Raw genomic sequence first — 27,685 nt, 5'->3', positions numbered from 1 at the left:
CTCCCAGTTTTTCTCGGTCGACATAATTGATTTTATTTGAACGTGACATTCGATCAATCTTTCTCCGGCACCGAGTGGAGTGCGTGGATCAAAGTGTTACTGTGTTGAAGCGTATTTTTTTTGCATGGGATCGCTTAATTTAAATCCTTTTCCTATCGCTGGCCGAAATGGTACAACATGGAATGAAGGCTTTTTTATGCAAAAAAGTGAAGAAAATGATTGATCGGGTTTTCTATTTGCCTTCGGACCTGGCTTGTCAAGTGAGATTGAGTACGCACTCGCAAAAAAAAAGAGAATCAATTTCATTACATGGAGTTCTTCCGCCGGGATTTCAACGGATGGATAGCAAATGGGACCGAAAATTCTCGGAATTTATTTTACACGAAAAAAAAAACCCACTTCCCGATTTTACATTAATTATTCATTATGTGCCATTTTTCATTACAGAATATTGTACAATTTGATGGAAAATCATCAAACGACCCGGTACCCAGAAAAGACAATTTCGAGCAGGAGTGCAATATCCCGGGAACTTCGGCAACGAACATATTGTCCCAAACGTTTTAGACTGCAAAACATTGCAGCATTATCTCGTGATTGTCATCAGTGTCCGTGCCATTCTAACCCACCCGTGATTCTCATTAGCGAGCGTGTGTACCGTGTTTGTATGCGCCAGGACGCCCGTCCGGTCAACGCTGGGTTGGGGCTAGTGCAATGCAACGATGGCAACGACCATTGCGACGGTTGACGATGCGAAGTGTGACACCGAGACCAACAGTGACGAGATTGCCAACGGCGATGGCGATGATGATGACGACAATGCGCTGAACCGTTGGCAGTGCACCGTACGCCAACAGGAACTTTTGTGAACAAGCGCGTTACATTAAAGTTTGAGTGTCCTGCGGGTGCCAGGGATCAGTGCACGCGGCTGGTGGCCGGTTATTGGCTTGCGAAGAGAAACCCGTACCCGCTACACCTTCATACATAGTTTACCGAGCGATTTCGATCTCGATCAATCGGTTTGGACGATGGGCGAAACAATGGGCCGGGATGCGGATGTTCGGGAAGCGTTCACATCCGGACGGGAACGGACCGGGAATCGGTTCCCACAGGATACCAATATCGAAGACTTTGGTGTGCAGTGGTTGACGCTGAATGGAACCGAGCTGGATACGGAGTATAAGCAAGTAAGTGCGGTAAGCAAGGATGCTTCCTTGCGTAGGTTTACGTCTATCCCGTTGAATGGTACACTATTTTGTCTCACAAGAAAATAGAAACGATTCCATCAGCAAGCATTGTTATGAACGATGAAAAGTTAAAGTTGAATTAAATTTTACAAGTGTAGGAAGAAGCTATCTACAATAATGTATTTAAAAAAAATCGACTCCTCATTTGTGCAATTGAAATCTAATTTTGAACAGTTTTTATTAAACAGTATCATGTACTCTGTGGTCTTCACCTTCAAAAATACGATACTATGTTATAGAAGGATTTCTCAATTATTTATATAATTCCACTGTAGTACAGATCGTGGACGCTGTTCATGAGGAATCATCTGATGATGAAGGTGATTACTGCGGTATTTTGGAAATTGCTATTACTTCTGATGAAAGTGACTTGTGTGTGTGAACGATTCTATTTTTTTTTGTATATTTACTAGTAAAACTATTTTTAAATCCTTTGAATTTAACTAGTTACAAATAATTGTTAAAATGATCTACCAAAAGCGATAGGTGTACCTTATAAATGAGAAAATACGATAGTTGCACTCCAAATTTAGCTAGAAAACAGTTCCAATCAACAGTTAACACATCGGTTGACAAACCCTGACTCGTCTTAATGGAAATGAAAGAGTAGAATTTTTGCTAATTAAACTGCGATAACAAATACGAAAATGAATTAATCTTATCGATAATGCACGCGAGTGAATTAATTTAATATTCTCTCGCTTACAGATTAACTTTCTGCCTTCTTTCTAGAACTCCATATCTAACGAATAAATTTGCTCTTTTCCTCTCTTTTACCACCGGAATTCTAGCATAACCTTGGCATTCTCGAAAGGACAGAAATAGTTGGCAACATGTCGAACGGTACGTCCGAAGCAATCGAGAGCCTGGAGCAACAAATCAACAGCTTTTACTTCTATGAGGTAAGCAACGCGCAACGTACCGCAACTGCAAAACGAAATGAAACCGTACTTTAATTAAAACCATGCACAAAGTTTCCCGTGCTGCACCAGAACCTGTTGATGTTGAGCTGTTGAGCGAACAAAAAAAAACATGCAGAATCATAAAAAATATTCCCTCCCCGTGGGTAGAAGCAGAAAACGAATTGAAAAGGAAACCTCCGAACCCGAAAACTGTCATAAAGCGCTGTCATCGAAATGTCGGACACCGGAAACAGGATGTCGCGCTGTCGTTTGCATGTTCCCGGCCCGGGTGTGAAAGAGTTGGGTGGTACGGGTGGGTTAGGTAAAAGGACGAATGGGCTGAGAATGTAGGTAACGACAGGCAACGTCTGTTGGGGGTGGAATGCGGGCGTCCCTAAATTTATCGCCCCAACCGTCTAGACCGGTTGATGTGATTTTTATCGAGCTGATTCCATTTTTACTCGATCATTTGCCGGCGGGATGGAGTGTAAGCCGACACGTGTGTCCCGGTGCACCGGGTACGGGAAGCGACACGTGTGAAGGGTTGTGGTTTGCAACTTTTTGATCTGCTTCAGGCAGCAGGTGCGCTCGTTAGCTGCAGTGAAATACATTCGGTTGAATTCGTTCTCGAGAGAGGCTTCTTGACGCTGCAAGCACGTGGGTGACATGAGGCAGTGTTGGTTCGTAATGCTGCATTCGGGAGCGTTCTCCCGTGCTGTAGATGCCGTGACGATGCAAGGGGTTTCTAAGGTGGCTGAGTACCCTTAAAAGCAGTTTGCTATAAAGGATACCAGTAAATTTAACCGTAGTTTTAATTGCTTTCGTGAGAGATTCTTTCGATTAATGTGAATTGTTTTGTTACGGAACAAAGGAAAATTTATAGTTTAAAACTCAATTACATTTGATGTGGTTTCGAATTGTTGGAAAATAATACCATTTTTCACATATTCAAACTATTCAAAGTAGTCTTATATTATATTTGAAGTTGGCAGGAAACCTGACACATTAAATTCTATTAACAAAGCAACATTGCGAACAGAATATTTTTAATAAACGCCTAAAAGTATGCTATTTCAATCATTGCATTCTTTTTGCGCTGGGTGTGTTGCCCAAACGAAGGTCTCAATAAGTAACACAATTTGATCGCCTGCAGAACTCATTTTTTCTTACTTAATGAACAATTTGTTGTATGTAATTAGATCTGAAACAATACATAAGTCCGTCCAAAGTTTCTTAGATCCTTCATATGAAACACTTATTATTCATAATTTATCTCACATTTTTCCCACGAAAATTGTCCTTCAAAGAAGTATATAGCTTTCAGCACAACTAATGAGAACATCCTGCGAACAATTGTCAACCCTCGAAGGAAGCTCCATAATGAGCGCAGTTAATTTCTTTTTTCACCTCCCGCATGCGAAGAGTCAAACGATTTAAAGCCAACACTTGAAAGACGGCAAATTGGCAGCTTGCCGCTGTGTGGGCAAAGAAAATAAACTTTCGCCACTTCGGGTGACGCAAAGGCAAGGCAAGCGAAATTAAGCTGAGAAAAAGAGATTTAAGCCGGAAAGCTTCCTCGCTGCTTTCGTTCTTCCGGCACGTTCAGGGAAAGGATATTGGATGTTTGAAGTAGCGCACAAGGAATTGCAATCGTTCGCTTGTAGTGGGTGTATGTGTGTGGGTGTGTGCGTCTTTGTCAGGTTTATTGAAAGAAAAATTACATTATTTTTTTTGCGAGTCTTTGTGTGTTCCCGTCCAATGAAGGCAACATACAGTCGCTGTCCAAAAGGCCAAAGGCACGGCCAACTGGAGCGCGAAATGAAACTAAAACCATCGCTTCGAGTGGACCTCGGAGAGCACCGAAAAGAACACTAAACACACAGCGCAAGAAGGGAAGCACCGCATTTTCGGTTCTTGGCGTTTTTCACACTGCCCCGGAAAACTGCCGGTGGCGAATGTGCGTCGCTGGAAGAGTGCCGCTTCCGAAAAGAGTTAAACCGGCGTCACCGTTTCAGGGGGAGCGGTAAAAAGGAAGCACCGAAACTGGTCTTATCTTATCGTTGGATTTGAAGAAAGATGCCACGAGAAAGTTCTCGTTCAAGTAGCATAAAATGCGACATCGGACTGGACGTGGAAATATTCCAATACGAATAAAAACACACATTCACTGTCAGAGGCGTAAGACGAACAGAAAAGAATGTGCCAAAAGACAACATTTTGGCTTCCGTCTTTCGGTGAAGCGACCGAAAACGCTCGTTCCATTCATTTTTCCTTGTGCAAGTCGCGAACATTTCCCGCACGGTCTCGTAATCGAATATGGATGAATGAAAGAATGCGGGGCAATGAATGGTTTCGAATTCGTGCCAGTACGTGCCGCGGAAAGTGGCAACCGAATTTGAAGTGTGAAACCGTCCTTCCGGTGTCCTTTTTACGCGACCCCCGGGGTGGGGTGCTAAACAATGTTTCTATTTTTATGCTGAACATTTCGTATGCAAGCATTGTTTGTTTTGGCGGCGGTTTTGTTTTCTCATTTTTGGGAAGATCCCGCAAGGAACCCTGCTGGCACCCCATAGGAGAACTAATTTATGAGCATCGATTTTATCGATACCGAATGCGGCACGTTGTACAGCGTTCGCAGCGGGAAGCTTTGACACTTTGGCAGCTACTGTACGGTGTGGAAATTGCTTTCTAATTTGTGACCTGCGAGAACAGTGAGGTCAACCATGAAGATTATTTTCTTCCGCTTCGCCTTCAACAGTCGATTGTGGAGAAATTTGGAGCGTTTTGCAAGTGCCAAATGCGAGACAAAACCCTCAGATAAAAATGGGTCACCTCGTTGGCGAGGATCATTTTCTCACGAGCATTCGAATATCTTGGGATGAAACACATTACGCCAAGGATCACGGTTCAATGGATAAATGGACCGTTGCACACCCATGTGTTAGAGTTAGGTTTCAAGAAAAAGGGAAAGAAAATTGAATTTTAACACCAAACAAAACACTACTTCCCAGGAGCGCCAACGTTCGAATGATGGTGTGAAGTGGAATTGCGATTTCCAAGCGAAAACAATGACAATCACTGAATGCCGAACCGAAACTGTACGCGGAAACCTATCAACCCATTCGGTAGAAAATGGGATCGTTTGTAGCGGAAAGCATAAACATTTTCTGGTTTTTCACAATGGCTAAACTCGAAACGGGAACGCAGGACGAGTGTTTTCATTGTATTTTCATTTACATTTTATCGTTCCTTTGATACACCACGGCACAATGTGCTGTTGGTGTTGCAGTGTAAGGTGGTCTTTTGTTGCTTTCGCACTAACTGTTGCTAAAACTTCCACCAGACTGGCACCAGCTTGGGTCGGACGGGTGTGAGAGGTGAATCTTTAATGCATCAAACGTTGATCAGATCGTGTATTAGTGTCAGGTTTTTGTCGTATGTTGTATTCCATCAATCATTGCCATGGTAACTTAAGGGTTCTCGCTTTCTGATTGGTATGCGAGACAGTCGATGGTGTTTGAATTTGTTTCATGGCAGATAAGCAGCAATTGGCAATTTGGTTATGATCGTCATGTGACCTTCCCCTAGTTTTGAAACTATTCCTTTGTATGGTTACTAGCCCGATTTGCATGGATTGGAATGCAATACGTGTTTTTTTTTAAACTACAATATTTGCCATCAATTTAAGAACAACTGGATGAAGATGACAAGGTATTTGCATAACTTTAAAAAGTATGGACAACAGGTTCAATTAAATAATGATGAACTGATATTTTTCTACTTATGCTAGAGATGGCGTTAATATAATAATAACACACATTACGAAATGATTGATTTATTGATACTGCTCCTGCAATGGTTGTCTTCTGAAGTACTCAATGTAAGTTAACGCCTAGAGTTATGCAATTTATTTTTGTACCACTTAAACCACTACCATACAAGGGACGAACGATGAACGTGATCACTAAAAGGGGGTTTGCATACTTTTAGGCGTTAGGAATAGACGAGTACTGCAAAAGTAATCTGTTTTGAATGTTTTTTGAACCTTTAGCTTGCAGTGTTACATTTCTAAGGCACTCCCTTATTGTAGAGCACTCCCTACGTTTACGATTTATTAAAGCTCCCTCTAGTTGTCTAAAGTTCGGACGCACATTCCAAACGATGTAACCTGCATTAGACAACGGAATTGAGATCGTTCCTGCAGCTCATTATCCCATGCTGGAACGATAAATCACCTTAAATTGATTTACAAACCATCGTTACTTCAATCGCAAAACACGCGAATCGACAGAAAGTGTGTTGATGTCGTAAATGTATCCACTCGCAAACGGCCACCCGCGCTGCACACTGCAACGGCTCTATTCGGGTAGGAAATAAATTATCTTTCGGGCAAAGTTCCAAAACACCCGTCGCCCACAACTGGACGCAACCGGGATCTGTTGAATCTGGTAAATCTCACTGTGCGTGTGGTTTTGTGCCAATGACCCACAAGCGAAGGAAAACCCCTTCATGCAAAACAAAAAAACAAACATCATGGAAATGAAAAAGCAAACTTCACAAAGCGCAACCTCACCGAATGGTCGCCATGCTTGTGGCCATTTAAATGTGTACGATAAAGTAAAAACGGGAACGAGATGAAAGCGAAGGTTCACTATACTACGCGCACAGCGAGTGACCCAGCCGACGGGTGGATTCGATCGCGATATTGGATGATGGATGTCGATGAATTGTGATTTCTACGCGCTGTACGATTTACGGTTGGTTCTTTACTTCATGTCTTTGTTTTTTTTTCCCCATTCCTAACCTCCGATAATAATCGCTGTGCGCTTTGTTGGTGGAAATGGGTGACACGAGCACACATCGGCACTGGCTCTCCGTATAAAGTTCTGTAAAGTTCTAGACACTTACTTACTGGCTGTATTTGCAACCGAATGGCACTTTCTTGCACGGAATCGTGATCACGTATCACGATGGCAAGACGCTCACGCACACTGCTTGATTTATGTGTAGCTTTTGCCATCCGGGAAAAAAGGGAAGTGACCCGACGTGGTTCGCACGTTAAGAACCGTACGGAGCAACACACGTGAGATGCATTTTTTCGGTAGCATAAATCATATGAAGAAAAACGGACACAAAACTAAAAGCCCTTAGCGTCTGGTGATATGGCGACAAAGACGATCGGATCGGACTCGAAATACCACAGCGGCGGAAGATGTTCGCATTGGTTCGCATGCAACCAAGCTCGCGTATTTAATCGACATTCATGACCAGCGCTGAGAGAATGTGCAACACGTTGGAAGGCTGGGGTTTTATGTTAATGTTTATGTTAATGCTACTAATACAAGTTCATGCTAATTTCCAATTGGGAAATTCCCCAGTTGGGAGTTTTGTGCACATTTTTCCTCCATCTCCTCGCCCTCTCTCTCTCTCTCTCTCTCTGGACAATGCAATTGAGCCAAAAGGGTAGCCGATGTTTAATTGACATCGAATGCATCGACTCCAACATCGTCCATTCCCGTGCCGCGATGCACAACGGAATCGTACACGGGCAGATAGTAATTGAATTCGAACATCGAACACCGTTACCGATTAAATGGCGCATAATTGCTGTCGGAAGATTCGATGCAAACTGCTGGCCCCGAATGTAACGATCACGGGTGGACACTGGTAATTGCAGTCTGCAGATAATTGAATTCATTTGCACCGTACTGTCTTGTCGGTGGAATCGACAGCGGTTGCGAAATGAGGTTCCCGTCAAATGTCACGGACGCTTCCATTTCGATCGTTGCACGGTGGTAACGTTTGGGCGTCACGCCATTCCAAGGGTGATTCTTCCGACTTCAACGATTAGGCCATATGTAATACGGTTGCAATGGTAACGGTTATTGTAGGTACGGTGCGTGATGTAGTACCTTTAACCTCTTTCCATTTTATAAACACGGGATCGTGTGATTGGTTTGAAGAATGATGACTTTATTCAGCCATTTCAATCTTCTGTAAAATGGAATGATGGTCACCAGGTGTTGTGTACGAATTTGGCTAAAGACCAATTTAGACGAAAGGGTCAAGTGTAAAAAAAAATCCCCCCCCCCCCCCCAAAAAAAAAAAACAAGAATATCTCCAGCAAGATAGCTTCAGTGACATGTTGCAAATATTTACTCACAGCTGATTATTTATTCGAGCACAATGAAAATCTTTTGAACCATCCTTCTCAGAACTGTTCACATTTGCGATCATCCCAAATATCCAAAGCCATCCAACAAATTTGCATATCGCTGTAGGTAAACCTTCGTAGAAGTGTTATCTCATATTAGGCAAACCCTCACCCTCAGGTTGGAAACTGCCACAAATCATTAACAACCCAATATCACCAAGGCAGCATGTAACATTGCCTGTCTAGTCACCATTTTATGATGGAGCAATATTTTGTCCTTTCCTGACTGCTTTTGTGACAGCACACAGACCCAGCGTTACGGTTGCTAAACTGCCTTGCCAACGGATTGATATCACCATTCCGCGATTGACATATTTTATTGCACCATTAATTTATTACCTTTCTCACAAATGGGGACGAAAATTGAAACGTACCGCGGTGGTGGTGTGCCAGCGTACCATAAACCGCACGATTGAAAATCAAAATCACAAATTGGGAAGAAATTTGGCATTTTTTGGCTGCCAAACAGGAATGCTATAATAACATTCGTCATTAGGTTGGCACATCTGTGGTGGCCTTGGGTGGTAAAGGTTGGTAATAAATCGCAAGTCGAATTTTGTGTTTCATTAGCTTTGATCTTGGTGTTTAATTGTTTATGATTGCTAGCGAGATATAAGGCGGTCCCTTTGTGTGTGGTTTGATTGCCTATGCAGACAAGATCAAAATGGTAGGAGGAAAGAATTGTCTCAAACGATGCAATAAAAGTGATGAGTGTCTTGAGGAAGGAAAATATCAGAAAAGACATTTCTATCGTTTTATTTGGGCAGGTGATGCTGAAATAAATGGATCAACATCTGACATTCGTTATTTTTTTCCGTTGGAACGGCCAGACCGTATCGACTTATTTTACCACGAAGCCGGATAATCAGTCCTAGCTGAGTGAGAATGGTCCGAATGAGGTTTTGTTTCGGCCCTGTCGTATGGAGACCGGAATCGTATAAAAATTATAATAATTAATTTAAACAGGAAAAAGGAAACAATCTAATTATTCAATCAGAAAATGAAGAAAATAAATTAATTATTTAACCAGAAAATGATAAACTTCTTCTTCTAATACATACAAACATCAAATAATTCTTTCAAATTGTAAGGGAACACAAGCAATACAGCCCCGTGTGTTGAAAGTAAAAGAAATGCGATCCAAATCACACAATGGCGATTTTGTTTGTGTTCAACAAATTAAGTTATGAAAATGTTAGACATTATTAAGTTGATTTTGTCGCGCGAATTGCATAATTTAAGGTGATATTTGAAAAAAATTCATCCTAAATACACAATTTTCTCAACTAGACTTAAATTAGGCATTGTCTTTCGCGCCTCAAACTAATATTTGTGTACGGTTAGTGTGCTGTTATGTATCTATAGAGTGTAAAAATCCAGACCAAGTTTGACAGAGAGCTCAAGCTATCTCCTATAAAACAAATGTATGTCAAGGATAGATCACCTTAGCAGAAGGATACGATGTCATGGAACAATTTTTACTGCACAAATCGTTCTACGAGCAGCCACAGCACGTATTGTTGTGTTATTATAATCCTGCTGTCTAACAGTGCTTTAGCATCTTTGCAACGCTCGCTCGTCTCATCAACGTCCATGTGTCCTAACAGACCTTTCGTAATCTGCTCAATTCGATTGGAAAAGCAGATTCCTTCAACCGCGCCTGTGGTAGCATTATTTTGCATTCGGATTCGAGCGTGGAGTCGCCGTAAATAACGCACATAAAACCACCAGCTTAGAAGTTGCGTTGTGTCTTTTTTTCATCCTCCAATTCGCACCCCACTAAACACCGGCCATTACCCTTTGCAATTAAACGCAAGCCGTTCGATTCCGGTTTCAGCACGGCCGGTGCTGCATTCAGCTGGTGTTGCCTTTTGGCGCGAATGCTACGGGTTGGCCCGAGAGTGAGTGCTTAAGTGTATTATTTAGTGGCCGTAAATCGATTTGTTTAATCGTAAACTGCTCGGCAGTGGGCGATGCCCACCACACGACTCGATCCGTCCGTTTCGGAATTCGATCGTAACTAGACGGGGAAAACCGATCCGCAAATGATGCGCGCTTTATTTTATCGTGGCATCAATTTCGCGAAAAGAATCTAACGCTCTTGCGCAAAACGATAGGCCATAGGCCAACGCTTGCCGGATGGTGTAGCGATAGTAGCGATGGCCTCTTTCAAAGGTTAATCGAACGCTGTGGGCCTAGAGGCATTGCGTCAGCGTGTAGGACAATTTATCACCAGCCGGCAGCAATTAACCGCAGCAAAGCATCATTTTCTCATATTTCCCTCGATGCGTTACGAGATGAAGGAAGCGACACGAGACACGTGCACGTTTAAGAGGGCTCATAAGATTTCTACTAAAACGTGACACCGTGTATCTAATTTATTTGATAGATACTTCACACAGTACTGCCTGGTGCTTCTTTAATGGGCTCTTGCTATTTTTCGTGTCGTTTCAAGTTGAATTATTCGTTTCATTTGATTTTTACTGGTCAATAAATGTAACATAAAATTAAATAAATAACATATGTGTAAATTGCGCAATTAAATATCCCGATGGTAATAATTGCATACTTTTGGGCGTCTTGTGACCTATGCCTACCTGATAAATTATTTAGTTTATACTGAAAATTATGGTAATCGGCGACCCACGTTATGTTTTTCTCAATCAAAGATCAATTCTCTTTTAATTATATTTGTGTTCTAGCAAAGCTATCAAAGTATCTTGATCAATTTTTTTAAAATTTAATGTCCCTACCCCTCAAGCTCAAATCATTATTTATTAATTGACTAAAAATAAGCTTGAGATGATCGTTATTCATGAGCTCGAGCTTTTTCGATTTAAAATAAATGCTTTAAAAGACACTTTTGATTATTCTAGAAGCAATCATTTTCAAGTACTCAAAGTTCCAAGTGGAAACTCTTTCTCCGATCGCGGTTCAAGCCCTTGTTTTCGATCGTACACATTTGTCTACAATTACCGTCATCTTCATGGCGCCGCAGTCATCCACAAAACCGCGCACCGTTTGGTGGATTATCCATCAGCCACGGTTCAAAGACCTACCAGACAGAAGCTTCCCACGACTTGGCTACCCGTTTATCCAATCGATTCCCAGCGCCGAGTGTACATGTGTTGTACGCTCAATAGAAAATGATAATTATGATCATCATCGTCCTATCTTCTGGATGTCAGTTCCCGGCAACGAAGAACACTCACTCTTCTTATCCCACCCTTTACCGCGCTAGGGAACGAATGTGTGGCGGGTCTTTGAGCTTAATGCGAAAATTGTTTGCAAATGTTGGGTAAGATGCGGGCGGGCGGGTTCACGGTGGTACAATCTGACCTACTATCCACAGTGGCAAGTGGAAGTATATTACCTTCCGCCTGCACCACACACAACGGCTGGTTGGGATGTTCACCAGCCACTGACCATATGTTTTACTGTTACCCCTTACCGAAGCTGCGGTAAGCACTTTTGTTCAGTTTAGCTTGCGTCAGGTCCGCAGAGAAACCAGGCATTATGGACATCATCATCTCGACTACACGCACCCACTATCAGTGAATGGCGATAATCAGTTCGTAGGCGACCAAGCATGCTGACACAGTGGCAGAGTTAGTCGTAACACGACGACGGGAAACTCATAAAGACGCCAACTGTGGCGTTACCAACTGTACCGTCTGGGTGGCTTGGACATGCTACCACCCGGCCATGCAGCTAATTACAGATTAGACAGACAGAGCTCTCAACCCACAGCTGGGAACTTTAAAATGTGTTAACTTTAACCGTCAACGGATAATGTCGCATAGTTTTGTGAGGGTCTGTTGCTAACTACGGCCCGACCGTACCATGAAACATCAAACAACTGCATCAACTTGTCAGCTTTGGCCATCCAAATTTATGTAAACAGTTTATGCTGCCGATCACGGTACGGTCACGGTTGTCCATCCAGCCACGTGCCGTTGCTCCCACGCTCCCGCGCATTAGTTTATCAGCAAAAGTATTCATTTTGCGCTTCAATAAGCACGAAATTAAACGCATCCGATTCGCATTTACTTTTTTCCACCCGTCTTTTTGAACGATGGGAGTTTACACGAGCGGGTTTTTTTGTTTGTCCCTTTCCCCTTATCTCTTACGTCTTAAAGCTTCTGGTGACATAAAGGAAAAGGACATCGTTCACGAGGTTCTGTATGGGAAGTAACACGCAGATGGGGAGGGGGGGTAGCTTCCACTTCCGATAATTCGTTTAGATAGAGCTTTATTTAGGATGCCATTAAATTAAATGATCTTTCTCCTTTCTTTTTCGTCTCCATACGGTACGTTCATTTTTTTCTCTCTCTCTTTGCGGACCTTTTCATCATCATTGCTCTGAAAGCTTGCTGCACCGTTTCGTTACTCCAGTTGACTCCGTTCTTTCGTTCGGTTGCACTATTTGTGTGCAATTTTTTCCCCCTCCCAGCAAACTCCACTAACCTTGAGAAGACAAGACCTGGACATTGCTTACTTTATGTCCTGATGCAGCTCGCATATAGATGGGGAGAGAAAAATCTCGATTCAATGTTAAACATTTTGCCGCATCGCCGTCTAGCACGTTGACAATTAGATTGCACGGTGAAGCGTGCAACAGGTTTCCTTTCCTCTTGCATTCCGTACCACAGGAAGCGTTATTTATGTTTCGGAAAGCTTCGTGTGCCTTTTGTGTTGCTGCCCTTCCGCGGTGCAGTTGGCTGCAAATCCGTTACGCGTCGCGTTTATGCTTGACAGTGGTACGTGCGCAAATGCACGTGTCCGGACATGCCCGCTGCCAAGTAAAGGCGTATACGAGTGTGGAAGTTGATCGTACATAATCACTACATTAAGTGCAACACCCCGTGGATTACAAGTAAATCAAGCTGATTATCGTATAATAACTCAATAAAACCGTCTTTATTCCTTACCGGTGGCACGATGGATGACCGATCGACGCGCAGTGGACGTGCTTTGATGTGCGGTGTAGGCACGGTACATAGTACATATGTGATGCAATCCTTGGCGTTGATCGGTCGTTGTGAATTGATAGCTCACTGGAAGATACGCTCGTAGTGTCACAAAAAATACAAAAGATATCGTTTAAGAAAAGGTTTCATAGGCCATTATTTACAGCTTAAAATAATCATAAATGTCCATAGAAACCTCCAAAGTTCTTCGATATCCACAGGAATTTTTTAATAGATGTTGGAAACCTGCAGCTTTCATAGTTTTGTGAAACTAGGAATTCAAATTTATAAATCAGATCTTAATAAATATGTCCGACATGTATAAAATCGTTGTAAAAATTAAAGTTTCAAACACTTCTCAGTATGTTTATTAATTTGATACCTTTTTGTGTAAATCAGTGTCACCAATGTTATTCGCATAATAATGCACATCACTTTATATCTTTATATCGACTATGTCGACTGCATAATATCGACTACATTACTGGGCTATCTAGATTAACAAGAAAGGTTCAAAATATGTCTAAAAGAAAGTAATCCACAAAACAAAAGGATTTGTGTCTTCTTCATCGTCTTCTCTGTGAGATAATCCTCCGGTATCCGGCTGAGAAATCCAGGTTCCTGGGCCTTCCCTGGTTACTTAGCAGGTTAGGAGCTCAACTACCCTTTTTTACAATATGTCCGTTAGCAAATGACCTAAGGATTTATCGCACAAAATCTGTATCACCTCCAATGACCCATTTGGAACTGATGAAATAAGAGCCTTATGGGTTTCTATACCTCCAACAGTGCTCCTTATAAGCAAACCACATTCCACATTCCAAGTAACTTATCAAACAGCACAACCGCTCACGAGCGAACCCATCCCAGGTACATATCGCTCTTCTAATGGGCATAGCGCGACTAATGCCCACCATATCCACGTATATGGGCAGATCGGTTCGCAGCAACATCTGCCCGAAAAGCGTGAACCATCATCGCACCCGGTAAACCGACCGAATGACCAGAAAAGTCAGCCGGACTCGTCTGTCGGCAAACGGTAAAATGTGCAACGGAAAAACCAGCCCTTATCTGATAGCTAGTCAATCAATTTGTCATAACTTACCGCTGCACACGACGTGTGCACACTGCATCGGACAGCACCGGGCAGCCATCTCACGGTGGCTCACGGTGGTGTAGCGCACCCAAGGAACCACCCATAACGTGCCCTTCCGCTTGCAGATCGATCATCATAAATCTGCGTCATTTGAAGTCATACACGAAGCCATCGGTTGATGGGATTTCCCTTTGCGCGGTTTTTGTGTTTGCGCGAACCGTCGTACGAATGGATCCGTGCACCGTACCGGACGATGGGCCGGATACGCTACCGTACAGCAAGGTAGTTCTCACCGTGTTGATGGTGCTGATGTTTCTCATATTTCCCATGACTTTAACACTCTTAATAATTTTTTTTTTCTTCCATCGAAACTACCAGCGACTCATCGGGGATGCTGTAAATGTTTCTGTACGAGCTGATAAGCGGAATCGCACACAAATAATGGTTTCCATTAGGTGGAATTCCTTACCAACACCTCACGTGTTGGGGTTGGCGGTGTGAGTCACTTTTACTGACCCGTTCAAACCAGAACGAGATGAACGAGGGTTGCAATTCATGCCATGTTTATGGGGGTTATTAACCGTTTGATGCTTGCCATCGTGTGGGGAGTTTGTGTGGGATAAAACATTCTTGAGACTATTTACTGAATGATGATGAGAGACCTTAATTGTACGTGGAAAATTTTCACAAATACTACAAATTCGTCGAATAGTACAACTTTATATGTAATTTGTTTTTGTGAACCGTGGTTAAAGAAATGGAATGTAATTTGCCACCATGATTTTACATTTTTTGATCAAAAACCAAAAGCCCTATTACATCAGCGTATCATTCTAACCTTAAAAAAAACTTTCAAAACCACAAAAAAAAAACCCTTAAGATATTAAATTTACCACTCATCATAGTAGCACGGGACGAAGAATGCCGAAGGACGTAAACCAAACAGTCGAAACGATATCAAACAATAAAACCTACGCATCGAATAAAAGGCTTGATGAACGAAACGGCCTACTCTTCCACGCATCTGCATTGGAAGCTCTCGACAGACGGACGAGCGACGGTGTCCCTTGTCGAGAGTAGTGTCCTCAAAGACTTTGACCTACATTTGGTGTTAGTTGTTTTGTTTTTTTTTTTTGGGTTTTCTTTGCCACGCTGTCCTATCATTTCTCCTTCACTAGTGTCCTTCCCCTTAGTTTTGATCTGCCTTTTGCAAAACTTGCACTGCGATGTGCGTCTTCCTTAGGTTGAAGTTTTACGGCCATTGGTGGGCCATCCGTGTCCTCCTTTTCTTCACTGGAAAAAACGTGCGTTTTGCTATAATGACATTAAATTTATGATTTTATTTAGCGAACGGCACAAGACGCAGTTTGATGCAATGGTGGGGGTCGGTTTTCTTTTTTGCCCTGTCTAGTTGGGTTTGTAACGCTGCCGCGCTTTCTTCTTTTCTTGACGGACCTTTCTCCTTGGGAGCGTCATTCATTTCCTACCGAACCGTATCCCATTTTCACGAGGAATCTTATCAGAAATTCAGCTTCCCAATTGTTTTTTTTTTTGTTGTTTCGGTGGGTTGTCCCGAGGGAATTGCCGTATTTTAGGGCTGTTTGGCACCCACATCCGGTAAGGGATGGGTGTACTATTTTTACTACAAGGAACTTCACGTACGCATTGCATGTGAACGGGGAGTAAAGGCGTTCGTTCACAAACACACACGCGCGCGCGTGCTTACCATTTTCCCGCCATTGCTTCCGATTCTGATGAATCGTATCGGATCCGGTGACAAATGGGTCACAGTTAGGGGATGAATTCCTGGCGCATTTTCCTGGACCCCGTCCGGAATGGGACAATTGCTGATGGCGCCGGATGTTATTACTGGGGGGTGGGGCACAGTGCGAGAATTTCGGGTTTAGCTCAACAACCCATGACGAATGACCCGGTAAAAGTAGGCTGCACTGGGGGTGAGGTCATCAGATCGTTCCGCAGTTCCGTTCGGCTCACAGAGGGGCGCGGATGTATAAGTTGACGTGAAAAATTAGAAGGGAAACGGTCCGGTACGCCTTCGGCAGGATGGCGAATATTTTGGGGAGGGGGGATGTAATGTAGGCCATTCTTCGGAGTTTCGTAGGCCATTAGACAGAAGCCATCAAAAGGGGTTTCTTTTGAACTTTGTGGAAAATTAAATTGGTACCGAGTGAGACCATTCAAGTGAAGCATATAATAGTTCTCGCACTGAAAGCATCCACTTTGGGCGATGAAATGTTGAACTTTTCCTGCCATTGCACATCACATACCTCCGGCACTGGTCTCTCAAAACAACTACCACGGTGAAGTCGAACAAACTCTTTACTCCCCGGGGCTATATCTTGCTGATTGAGCATACAGCGCAACTTTGCCGGTACCCAGTAATTTGAGGTTCCGCATCATTCCTGCACGTACCAACATATGAATCTATTCATTGTAGTTGATCCGATATCCGTAAGATGAAAGCTCACCTAGTTCTTAGATCTCTTTCTTCGGTGAGTTTCTCCAGGAAGCGCTTTGTTGTTTGTGTTTGTCTGACATGGGGAGGAAAGCGTTGTAAGAGTTGTACCCTGCATTCAGCATGTCTAGCTGTGCAGACATGGCGGCACATTCGGAAGCACATTCAGCGTCTAAATTTGGGACGTATCGCCTTACGAGCAACCGAGCTCATTCAATTCGTCCGTCGAGCATTCATTAGAATTGCTTCTTGATCGGTTAGATGAAAGCGATCGAATGTCAAGTACTGATGGAATTATCGCTTCCGATAGGAATCGCCATTGATTTATGGACAGCGAGATGCGGACATAAAGTATAAAGCCTATAAGATCCGACCACTGTAACGGGGGAGCCTGGGTTCTGTTTGTTATGATGCTTTTATATGGAAACATCACAGGAACGTCGGATGTTTAATGGGAAGTTGTGTGTTTTGCGAGCAAAACCATGTAACCGTTTTATGTTATCGCTCGTACAAAATAGATTACACTCCGCCATTGAGCAAGGGGTACCGAAATTATATTTCTGCCTACCGTTTGACAGAATGAGGCTATGTTTATGGGTTTTTGGTAGTTTGTAGTGCGTCACAACCGTGTCATAAAAGTGTCAGTAAAAGTAAAACAGCCACACCGAAACAAACAAGCTTCTCTATGTCATTAAAGTAGGTTCCCTGCGCTACCAGGCGGCACACACCGGGATGGGAAAGTAAGTGTATAAAAATACTATTTATGGGATTAATCCAACGGTTCAATTGAAAGGCGGACGAAAATACCACGCTACCTCGACCGTCCCAGTATCGCGCACAGCAATTTTGTCCACCGGCCTTGGCAGCATTGTTTTGGAAGGTAAATATGATCTAATTGTACACCCGTGTACGGTATAAAGGTGTCATTTCGAGTACGATTATGGGCCGCCCCGTTGGTAGGTGGGTCCTTGTGAGCCATCAATGTCAGCACGCGACGCCAAGGGAGGGTAAATTTTCAGTTTCCCCAAAACCCAAACCCCTTTGCTACGAACACTGGTTTCTAACGAGCTTACATTCATTTGCGCCGCTTATGTAAACGGGTCTGTCCATTTTGCGGGCGTTTGCCATCCGGAGAGTGACAGATAAACAACCGTACCGCCGGTGTTGCACGCGGGTGTGGTGTAATTCGTGTCAAACTGACATTTGTAAATTCTCTGACGAATTTCCTAATTGGTGCTGGACATCTCGCTCCCTCCCCAAACCCACGCCACGTTCGTTGCATTTATCCATTTTGGCCAGCACGTGCCACCAATCGCGTCATGTTTACAGAAAGTCACTCGGTACACCACTGTCACAAGGCAAGGCGGACTGTTATCGGGGTATTTTGTCGGTGTCTGGCGTTTATGGCTGGATGCAGTTGCTGCTACCAACCACCGCACCATGATGGCGTTTCATGCGTGAGTTATGGGTTCCCTACCACCTACCACCTCTGCCCATTCCCCATCTCCTGCTGATCAATCATTCTGATCGTTAGTGCACCATTCACAGGTTGAAGCTCACCGAGCGCCAGGTGCTCGTGATGGAGCCGGGCGCTAAAATATGGCACAGTCTAAATTGTATAATTATTGCCAATTAATTGATAAAGTTCGGCTCATTAGGGTGTCGTTTGGGGGTGAGAAGAACGAGAGAGAAAATTAAGTATAAGGACACTGGCAGTACTAAAAGCTACGCTAGCAGCGCTGGCTCTGCACGAGACGCGCAGATAGACATCTTTAGATTGATCGACGGTAAATTGATGCACCTTCGCGCACAACAGATGGCCCTTTGCACAGTCGATACCGATATGGTTGCGACCGGTACAAGGCAAGACGGATACCGTGAGCCAACTGCTCACACCGGGGTGCCCAACCAAAGGGTAGCAACGATCAGGTATTTTGATTCGATTAATTATTTATGAGAATGCGAAGTACCCATGTATGGGACTGCACGTAGCGCGTCAACGTACGGTTGCCGTGTGGCCGCAGTTACAGTTACATCGTCTTCACCTGTCGTCACCGTTACATGTGGCTGCACCACCCAAACCGTCCCCAAAACCCAACTAACGGGTACCACCGATGGAACACATGGCACTTGTGCGCGGTGCGTTGATAAATCGTATCGCTGGGTGTTCGGTCGGTAGCTCTGGCCTAGCGCTCTCGCGCTTTGTAATTTATGCTCGACGAAAGCAATCCAACAAGTGTCGGACAGTTAGTCCGGTAACTTACTGTCTTGTTGTTCGAATTTGTTCACCCGAAGGTGTGAGGCACGTCGTTTTGACTGGGAATTAAATTAAAGCACCGGTGCTGGCGCAGAAGGTGGAGTGCACTATCAGTAGCACCCATCGGCCATCATCCATAATGGATGTGGTGCGGCACCGCTATGGGGAAGGTGGAAAAATAAATTGATCTAAAAACGAGACAAATAGTCTCTTAATTGCTGAATTTCATTTTTCCACAGGTTTTTTCTTGTATCTGTGGTGAGATAAGTTCATGCGGTTGCTCACAGATGGCGTTAATGTGTGCAGAGGCGCAGTGCGCGTTATAGTAATTCATTTCGTATGCTGCTAATTAATCTGAGTGTTTAACGGTGTGAATTTAATATTTCTGAATTCTTTCTCATCAGTTAAACTAATAATGGGGTAGATCATCCCAAAAGTTAGAAAGCTTAAGCTTTAAGCCTGTATCTGTCAAATAATCCAGGTACCGGGCTGTATCATTCTGTACAGATTCGTAAAGGACATAGCATTTTGACATAAAGAATGACACAAGGGATCATTTTTGTAAACTACAATTTGAGGAAAATCGATCTGAGTTTAGTAATTTAATTTTAATTTCAACTCATTTGAAATAATATACAAGTCTGATTATCAAAATAATCCTTTTTCTGTTCTTTTCGTTAAAAAAAAATTGTTTACCTTTTTCGCACACGGGAAACTTGGCCTAACCTGGCTCAGACCAGCTAGCAAAATTCTTTGTTTTGACATTTGTCCAGTTTGGGTTTTGGGTACTTGGGTTCTTTCATTGAGAAACCAATCTAATCCTTCTTTCCTAGGCTTAACTTGGCTTGCCATTTGTATGGCGAGCTGTAAGCGGATAAGCCTGGAAACGTCAAAACGCATACAAAAAACTGGCTTAGCCCGTGATCTACCCCAATTTTAGGGTGATAATAGTAAAGTTAATAAAGAAAATCGTTATCAAAATTACTCAAATGATTAATGCTGTCTGATTGCTCCAAAGGCTGCATAAATGCCTGCCTTTCTTATTGCCTTTACAACAATTTCCAACGTAAACAACCATTTGACGATCCTTGTCCATTATCGCGAGACCTAAACAAACAAACAGCACTCAAAAGCAACCCATCAGAATCAATCAAAACACCGCACAATCCATTGATTCGTTAAAGCTCACCTCATTACAATAATTGTCCCCGGCTCGCCGTGGCGATGGTGCTTGACGCGGTGCTAAATGAATTTAACCTTTCGCTTGTTTAAAACTCTCGTCTCGTTAACTGGCTCCCGGCGCTTGTCGGTTTTGCCACTACACACCAAACACGTATGCAAATGGGACGCACATCACTAATGGGCGAAGCGTACGCTTGAAGTTCACCAAATTTAGCATGAAAACTCGCTCGCATCTAATGAGAAACACCCATTGTACCGCTGGCCGGGAAAGTGCTTGCGGAGGATTATTATAATGATGATTGCTCTCAAACTCTTTCTCCCGCACGAGGGCCCGGGGATAATGGGCGTCCCCACAAGCGGGTTGCGTTTGCGTTAAGCACACATGCAATAATCAACCACGTGTTGGGGCGTTAAATGGGGCGTATAATTTCATTCCCGCTCGAGCTTTCGAGCGAACACTCGAGTGGACGAGGGTTTTTATTGCAATTTTATTGAACCACAAGTGGATAGTGGAAACCGGGACGGTTTGATACTACGACCGTAAACGATCGATTTGGATGCAATTCTGGGTCGTTTAGTGTGCAGTTCGATTAATGGAACGTACTGCATTAAGAGCGTTCGGTGCGATGCGGAACGCGTTCCACTGCCTAGTGACTTTTGCCTGTAGTGCTCGTGTAAATTAAATTACTGGACGATGCTTTTATCGGGCGTACCATCGAAGCTTTTCTTGCTCATCTTTGCACGACAACACATGTACCATGGGTATGGATTGATAATTTGTTTTGACGTAATGTTCATGTTCATGTTCCTCTATTATTGTTTCTTGAATTATCTTTGTTGTATGATATCGTTATAAATTTAATTTAATTTATTAAATAGAGTTTTAAATCAGTATTGTTAGGAGGTTTGAGAGGCTTACTCTGTTGTGATATGGTTTCATCATAATTAATGGAGGTGATAATAACATAAAATAAGATACAGCTTAAGGCTTCCTTCAACGTCGATTACTACTTTTTACTGATAGACGAAAGCGTGCGTACATCGTTAATTATCAAATAAGTGGTCGTTGTTGCGTCAAAAAAATCCTCAAAAAAATGTTCAAAATTTCCTCTTAGTCGTACCATTCATGTCATTTTCTTTTACTTTTGTTTTACTGACACGATACTGATGGAAGTCAAGCAATACCGGTCAGTAATTGGTGTGCGTTGCTTTGAGCGCTCTTCTTTTGCTCTTAAAATTCGAAACACATACGACACTTCACTACAAATAAAAAAAAAAACGAGTTTTCCAAAAATATTCAACACCTCATACAATGCAGAAACAACGTTGCTGTAAAGTGTTCCTAGAAAAAAACACAGTACGCGTTCTAACGCTCACGCTACAGTATCGAAGAACAGGTTGCCGTCTGACGTTTGACGGGTTGAGCGAGCCGGTTTAAGTGAGCTGCCGAAACGTGATCTACAGCTACGACTAGATTATCGTCCGTCGGCGAGGGACACCGCCGAAATGTGACCGTTTGTACGCGTGCTGACACAGACAGGCCGGCCCAACAGCAGGGATCATCACGACCGGTGTCCGACGGTGTGGAAACACTTCTCACAAACCGGGACCATGATGATGGATCGATGCGTGATGGCGAAGGTTCCTTTCTCGTTTCGCACCTACCAAAAACGCCAAGTTAATGTTAAAACCAAACCGTCCCTGCATCCGAAATAGTTGTTATGCACGGGTTGGATTGTAGTGGTCCCTTCGTTTCCCCGAAATGGTTTTTTCTTACCAAGCTGATTTGCTTCTTTCTTCTCCTCCTCCATTCTCGTTTCAGACTGAACAATTTGCAGTATTATGGATATTATTTGTGGTGATCGTGCTCGGCAACACTGCTGTGCTGGTGACGCTATTTCTCAACAAAAACCGCAAATCGAGGATGAACTTTTTCATCAAACAGCTTGCGATAGCAGGTGAGTCTTGGGAGGAGGGTGGAGTTTATTGTAAATGAGAAGATGCCGAGAGGAAATTCGAAAATGAAACACAACAATAGTTATTTTTTCCCTCTTGCATTGAGGAAAGAATTAGTTGAAAAACACATCATAATCGGATAAGGAATCCATCCATCTAGTTATTTTTAAAGCATAAAAACATATTTTCTTGTAAAATCAAAACAACAACCATTGCGTATGGAACCTCCGTATCGGCCGCAAAGTGTCAGAATTAATTTGAACGTGTTTGCAGTAGCCGCTGTCGGACAAACAATCGATTACATTCCAATTGAAAACCACAACCGCACGTTGACGGACGGTCGTTTATTTGCTCGTCTCTTTGTGTGCCTTCCGACAGACCTCAGCGTGGGGCTGCTAAGCGTCCTGACGGACATCGTGCAGCGGATAACGATATCCTGGTTGGCCGGGAACGTCGCCTGCAAGCTGATCCGTTTCGTCCAGGTGTGGGTAACGTACGCCTCCACGTACGTGCTGGTGGCCCTTAGCATCGACCGCTACGATGCCATCACGCACCCGATGAATTTTTCCGGTTGCTGTAAGTAATGTGTAGTGGTTTTGTGTGTCCTCTTGTTTTTTTGCTGTGTACTGCATTTATTTTTATTCCAATCACCTGCACTTCTATTTTCACTCGTTTATTGCGATCGAACCACGTGCACGACTGGGCGTCTCCATCGAACCTCCTGTTTTTGTTGTTGTTGTTTTTGCATCGGACCCGTGCAGGGAAGCGTGCCCGTCGGCTGGTAGCCGCAGCCTGGGGCTTCAGTGCCGTCTTTTCGTCGCCAATGTTCTACCTGTACGAGGAGCGCACCATACAGGGTGAGTTCGGGGCTAACCGAAAACATACGTAGAGGGGGTTTCGACTTCACACAGTCATGGGTTTCGTTTCGCTTCGTAAAACAGATCAACTGCAGTGCTGGATCGATCTGGGCGATCCGTTCCGGTGGCAGGTGTACATGTGTTGGGTCGCCGCCTCACTCTTCGTCATTCCGGCGTTCATCATTTCGGCATGTTACGTCATCATCATTCGGACGATTTGGAGCAAAGGTTCGATGCTGGGACCGGCCCCTGTCGGTACCGGTGCAAACGGAGCCAAACGTAAGTAAGATGCGGGAGGCGGGTCGACGGTGGGCTCGGAGATGAGATTGAGTGACAGGCGTCGGTTCCATATTCCAATTTCTAGTACAAACTCAATTTTCTACCGCACGATGAGTTTGGGGACCGTAACGCCAGTAAGGGTTATTGCTTTTTGCTTTGCATGCGATGTACGTCCGGTGGCTATTACATCATACCTTCGAAGCGTAGTGCAGTTTTTTTTAATATTTCGGATGCAACGTTTTTTATTTTGAATTTAATTTTGATCGATTTGAGAAGGATACTACGGTAGATTGCGGTTCCTTGCAAAGAAAAGAAAAATAATTCAAAACTTGTAACAACGTCTATTTTTTTACTTGTTTTATAAAATAAATACGTTTGTTATCTTTTTATTAATTTTATATCCCTTCTTCACAGATCGACCAATCCGCAACGGAGGTTGCGCCGAGCTGGCAAGCAGACGGGCCAGCTCCCGTGGCATCATACCGCGTGCGAAGGTGAAGACGGTCAAGATGACGATCGTGATTGTGATCGTGTTCGTGCTGTGCTGGTCACCGTACATAGTCTTCGATCTGCTGCAGGTGTTCGAGCAGATACCGAAGACGCAAACCAACATCGCCATCGCCACCTTCATCCAAAGCCTGGCACCGCTCAACTCGGCGGCCAATCCACTGATATACTGTCTCTTTTCCACGCACTTTGTGCGCACACTGAAGTAAGCGAAACCTGCTCCAATCCATACTGTTGCTGCTCGTTTCATTCGTTTTGAAGCTCCCATTTTTCATGTTTCTTCGATTTGTTATCTTTTTTTGCAGAAGACTTCCACCATTCCGATGGCTGCTATCGTCGCCGTTCTGCTGCGCCAGTGAGGAAGACCGCACAGACCGGGCCCGTTGCGGTACGATCTCGAATGGGAATCGCAACCTGCGCAACCAGCACAGCAGCAGCTCGATGCGAACGCTGACCACCTCGCTGACCGTATCGACCCGCCGATCGACCGCCACGATTTCGACGCGCGGTACGAATGGTGGTGCCGGTGCAGCGGGCCGCTTGCTCGTGTAGCGAGGGATGGTGGGGAGTGGACTAGCAAATGGGCCAACGCCCGGTGCCACGCAGGTCTATCTCGATACCGAGGGTAAAATATTCCTCGTGCACAAGACCGCTCTCCACCAACGCCTTGCTTAGAAATCTGGCCCCCATAGTTCCGAAGGATTTAGTTGACGTGGGTCGGTTCGGAAGGATCTCAAGCTACCATCTGGCCATCAGCAGTGCTGGCGGATGTGCTAGGTGCCATTCAGTGTTTAGTCTAGTCAGGATGTGGATGTAACAAACGAACCTTCACTTACTTCCCAAAGACATCACAAACAACGAAGAATTCGCATACGGTGAGCCTTTACAGTACGAAGGCTTTGCAATGACACCTTTCGGGCAGCGGAATTTAAGGTGGTGTTAAGCAACGAATACCGACGCGTACAAGAATTTCGACACGAAATAGTCCCAACAGGCCATCCAGAAGGGAAATCGCGTTAAACAGAGATAAATAAGCTGTGTGCCAAGTAATAAAACTCGATTTGTGTCGTGCAAATTGCATACTTTGAGGCGTTTTTCAGACAAATTAAGCAGGCATTTACCATTTACACAGCATATGATAAAATACTTTGCGATTGAAAATAGTTCAAAACACTTGTTTGTCTCTCGCCAATAAGATATTGCCAGCTGGGTATCAACTTACGGATTAGAATTTTTCGAGACAACCTTCCTTAGAGAGGATACTGCTACCAAAAGAGAAGATAATTTGTAATTTGTAGCGCTCTGCCTGTACATTGTCCTTGTGAGAAGTCCTCGTTGCCATATTGAACCCTTCATGGTGCATGGTGCAAACAAGCGTAAAATTAGGCTGTAACAGTTGTTATGTGTGGCATGTTACACCGGGGTAATGATTTGAGTCAATCGATGTGCTTTGATTAGCTTTAGATATGTTTATGTAAAAAGTCTTTTGATCGTGAGTTAATAATAACGTGTGTACAATACGCACCCTGGTAGGAAGTCGCTTTGGAACGATCAATGTGTACGTTCGAAAATGGATGTGCCCAACCTATCAGAGAGGAAGAAATGCATTTCAAATGCTTAACAAAACAGCAGAATGATTTCAACGCACACTCACCAACAGTAGACGCTGGAGTAGTTTTAGTGGATGAAAGGGTTTGCCATAGGGAATAGTAAATTTAACGGCATTGTGTCTCTTCTGAAACAAGCTTGACTGGCGTTAGCTACAGCTTATGTACGAATAGTTTGCGTTGACCCGCAAGGGTTTAACGAACACACGGCAAGGAAGAAATGGTTTCGAAAAGCGAAAATACTAACGACGACCATCATAGATAAGCCTACTTTTGGAAGAGCTTTTAGACTCACCCCTAGTACTGTGCCGTTCGGTGTGTAGTTTAGAACGGAACGATGGCGTTCGAGCGAATGTGAGTGTGCATTTTTGTGTAAAACTCTGTTGCGCTACAAACATTTTTTACCAGAGCCAGCCAATAACGATGCAAAATTGAACAAAAGAAGAGTTGTTAATTCTGTGTAGCTTAATTCAAAACAATTTTCTTAAGATTGTTAAACTACACCTCATTAGTGTATTATTTATCTCGATTTCATTCCGTTGGAGTAGTGTGTTGAATTTGCAACGCCTGAAACTATGCAATCATTCAGTAATGTACTCGTTCTGTTCTGTTCACGATTGGGTTTAGGCGGCCTCGATTCGATTTCAATGTATCGATACCTCTTTGGATTGCAAAATTCCGCATGGCCCCATAGCTCTCTTTTTTCGTGACTGGTGCTTTAAACCCCCCATATTGCATACCTTTAGGCGAACGCATCCAATACACAAGCGCGACAAGGAGTACGGCAGTACACCAAATGGATAAATATTTCGCTTTCTTTGCAAACCTTCTTCGACTGATGATGTTGTACTACTTTGTTTTGTATAAAGGATGAAAGCGCATGCGATTTATAAAATTGTAATAACAAACATTCTTGTATACCTGTTGATATGATATATACAAATATAAAGTAAACCTATATAGAAAACAAGAAACTCTGCCGGGTGAAACCCCTGTTCGAAAATAAACCGACTTTCCTTTATTGTGTTCAATGACTTTAACAATCAGACAGCGAGAATGGTTAAACCTCTCGGTACATTTATTATGGGAAATAAGTTAACACTACATCATGCCTAGCTTAGCTATGAATACATCTGTCAGGCTGGGAAACCCAGTGAGCATCTTACCGGCTAACTTAATCCCACGCATATATTTATGCCATCTTTACGGTAAGCGACATCACTCTAGGGGATTTGGTTAGCCGCATTATCTTAATACAAAAACTACTCCCAAAAGTTACACTCGCCCGGTGCCCTTGCCAGCTAGAATACCGGTGCGTTCAGTGTAGATGGAAGGCGAAATTCGAACCCATTCATTTCGATCGCCCCACAACAACACTGTGGATGCGTCCCACTGCTTACGGGTATTCATTTCCGACCGGGAGTTCGTTGAACCTTGGCTTCCCTTGATTGATATCCGCGATTGGGGTTTTGGTTTGCTGTTTGGAATTCGGCAAACGTCAGCACGTTACACCGTTAAACGTTTATCTTGCCTACGCCAACACATTCAATTTTCCGACCACCACACTGTGAAGGCATATTAGGACATTCATCGACAAAGCTCTTCCCAACACAAAAGGTGACAAACGATCGTTGGGAGGTGGTGGGTTTGTTCAAACTTCAGCCACCCAGCTACAAAGGGGCCGAAAGCAGCCTTCCGCTACCCATCCAGTGGCAGTAGTCCTTCTTTCTAAATCGTTTTAACATTTATTGTAAATATATTTGCAAATGGGGGTTGTTTTGGTTTTGCGCTTTTCTTTTCCTATACACATATTTGTTTGCAACGCCAAGTGGTATGTGCGGTTGTCCAAGTGGCCCGGAACGGTAGTCGTTGGGTGTAGTGAATACGGTTTTTTTTTCGTGGTTCTGCTTTGCGGTACCGATCAGACAGCATCGACAACTCGCTCTCTATTAGAGAGGGTTGGGTTTGGATTTGGAATTTTACTTCCTCGAACGATGGTTGATAGCTATTTACATGCAACTCGATCCCAAAACCATGAGCACCATTTCTCTGCATTTCGGTTTGCGCTTTCGTAGGCCGTACATACTTACTACGCCCCCAACCGGGGGCGTTCCATATCTTGATGCGGAAAACAG

General features: G+C 43.6%; 1 protein-coding gene across 1 annotated transcript; it reads left to right on the top strand.

The window, feature by feature from the left end:
• The first annotated feature begins 1,028 nt into the window (after nucleotides 1-1,028).
• Nucleotides 1,029-24,495, top strand: LOC128708892 (cardioacceleratory peptide receptor-like). Its single transcript, XM_053803871.1, has 8 exons — nucleotides 1,029-1,187; nucleotides 2,039-2,149; nucleotides 22,167-22,302; nucleotides 22,679-22,876; nucleotides 23,062-23,157; nucleotides 23,242-23,436; nucleotides 23,851-24,148; nucleotides 24,249-24,495. The coding sequence occupies exons 1-8, from the start codon at nucleotides 1,029-1,031 to the stop codon at nucleotides 24,493-24,495; spliced, it is 1,440 nt and encodes a 479-aa protein (XP_053659846.1).
• The last annotated feature ends 3,190 nt before the right edge of the window (nucleotides 24,496-27,685 follow it).

The sequence above is a fragment of the Anopheles marshallii genome, chromosome 2 (assembly GCF_943734725.1).
Source record: "Anopheles marshallii chromosome 2, idAnoMarsDA_429_01, whole genome shotgun sequence".
Taxonomy (NCBI): domain Eukaryota; kingdom Metazoa; phylum Arthropoda; class Insecta; order Diptera; family Culicidae; genus Anopheles; species Anopheles marshallii.
Note: the sequence above shows the minus strand (reverse complement) of the source record. Positions and strands in the feature narration are given on the sequence as shown.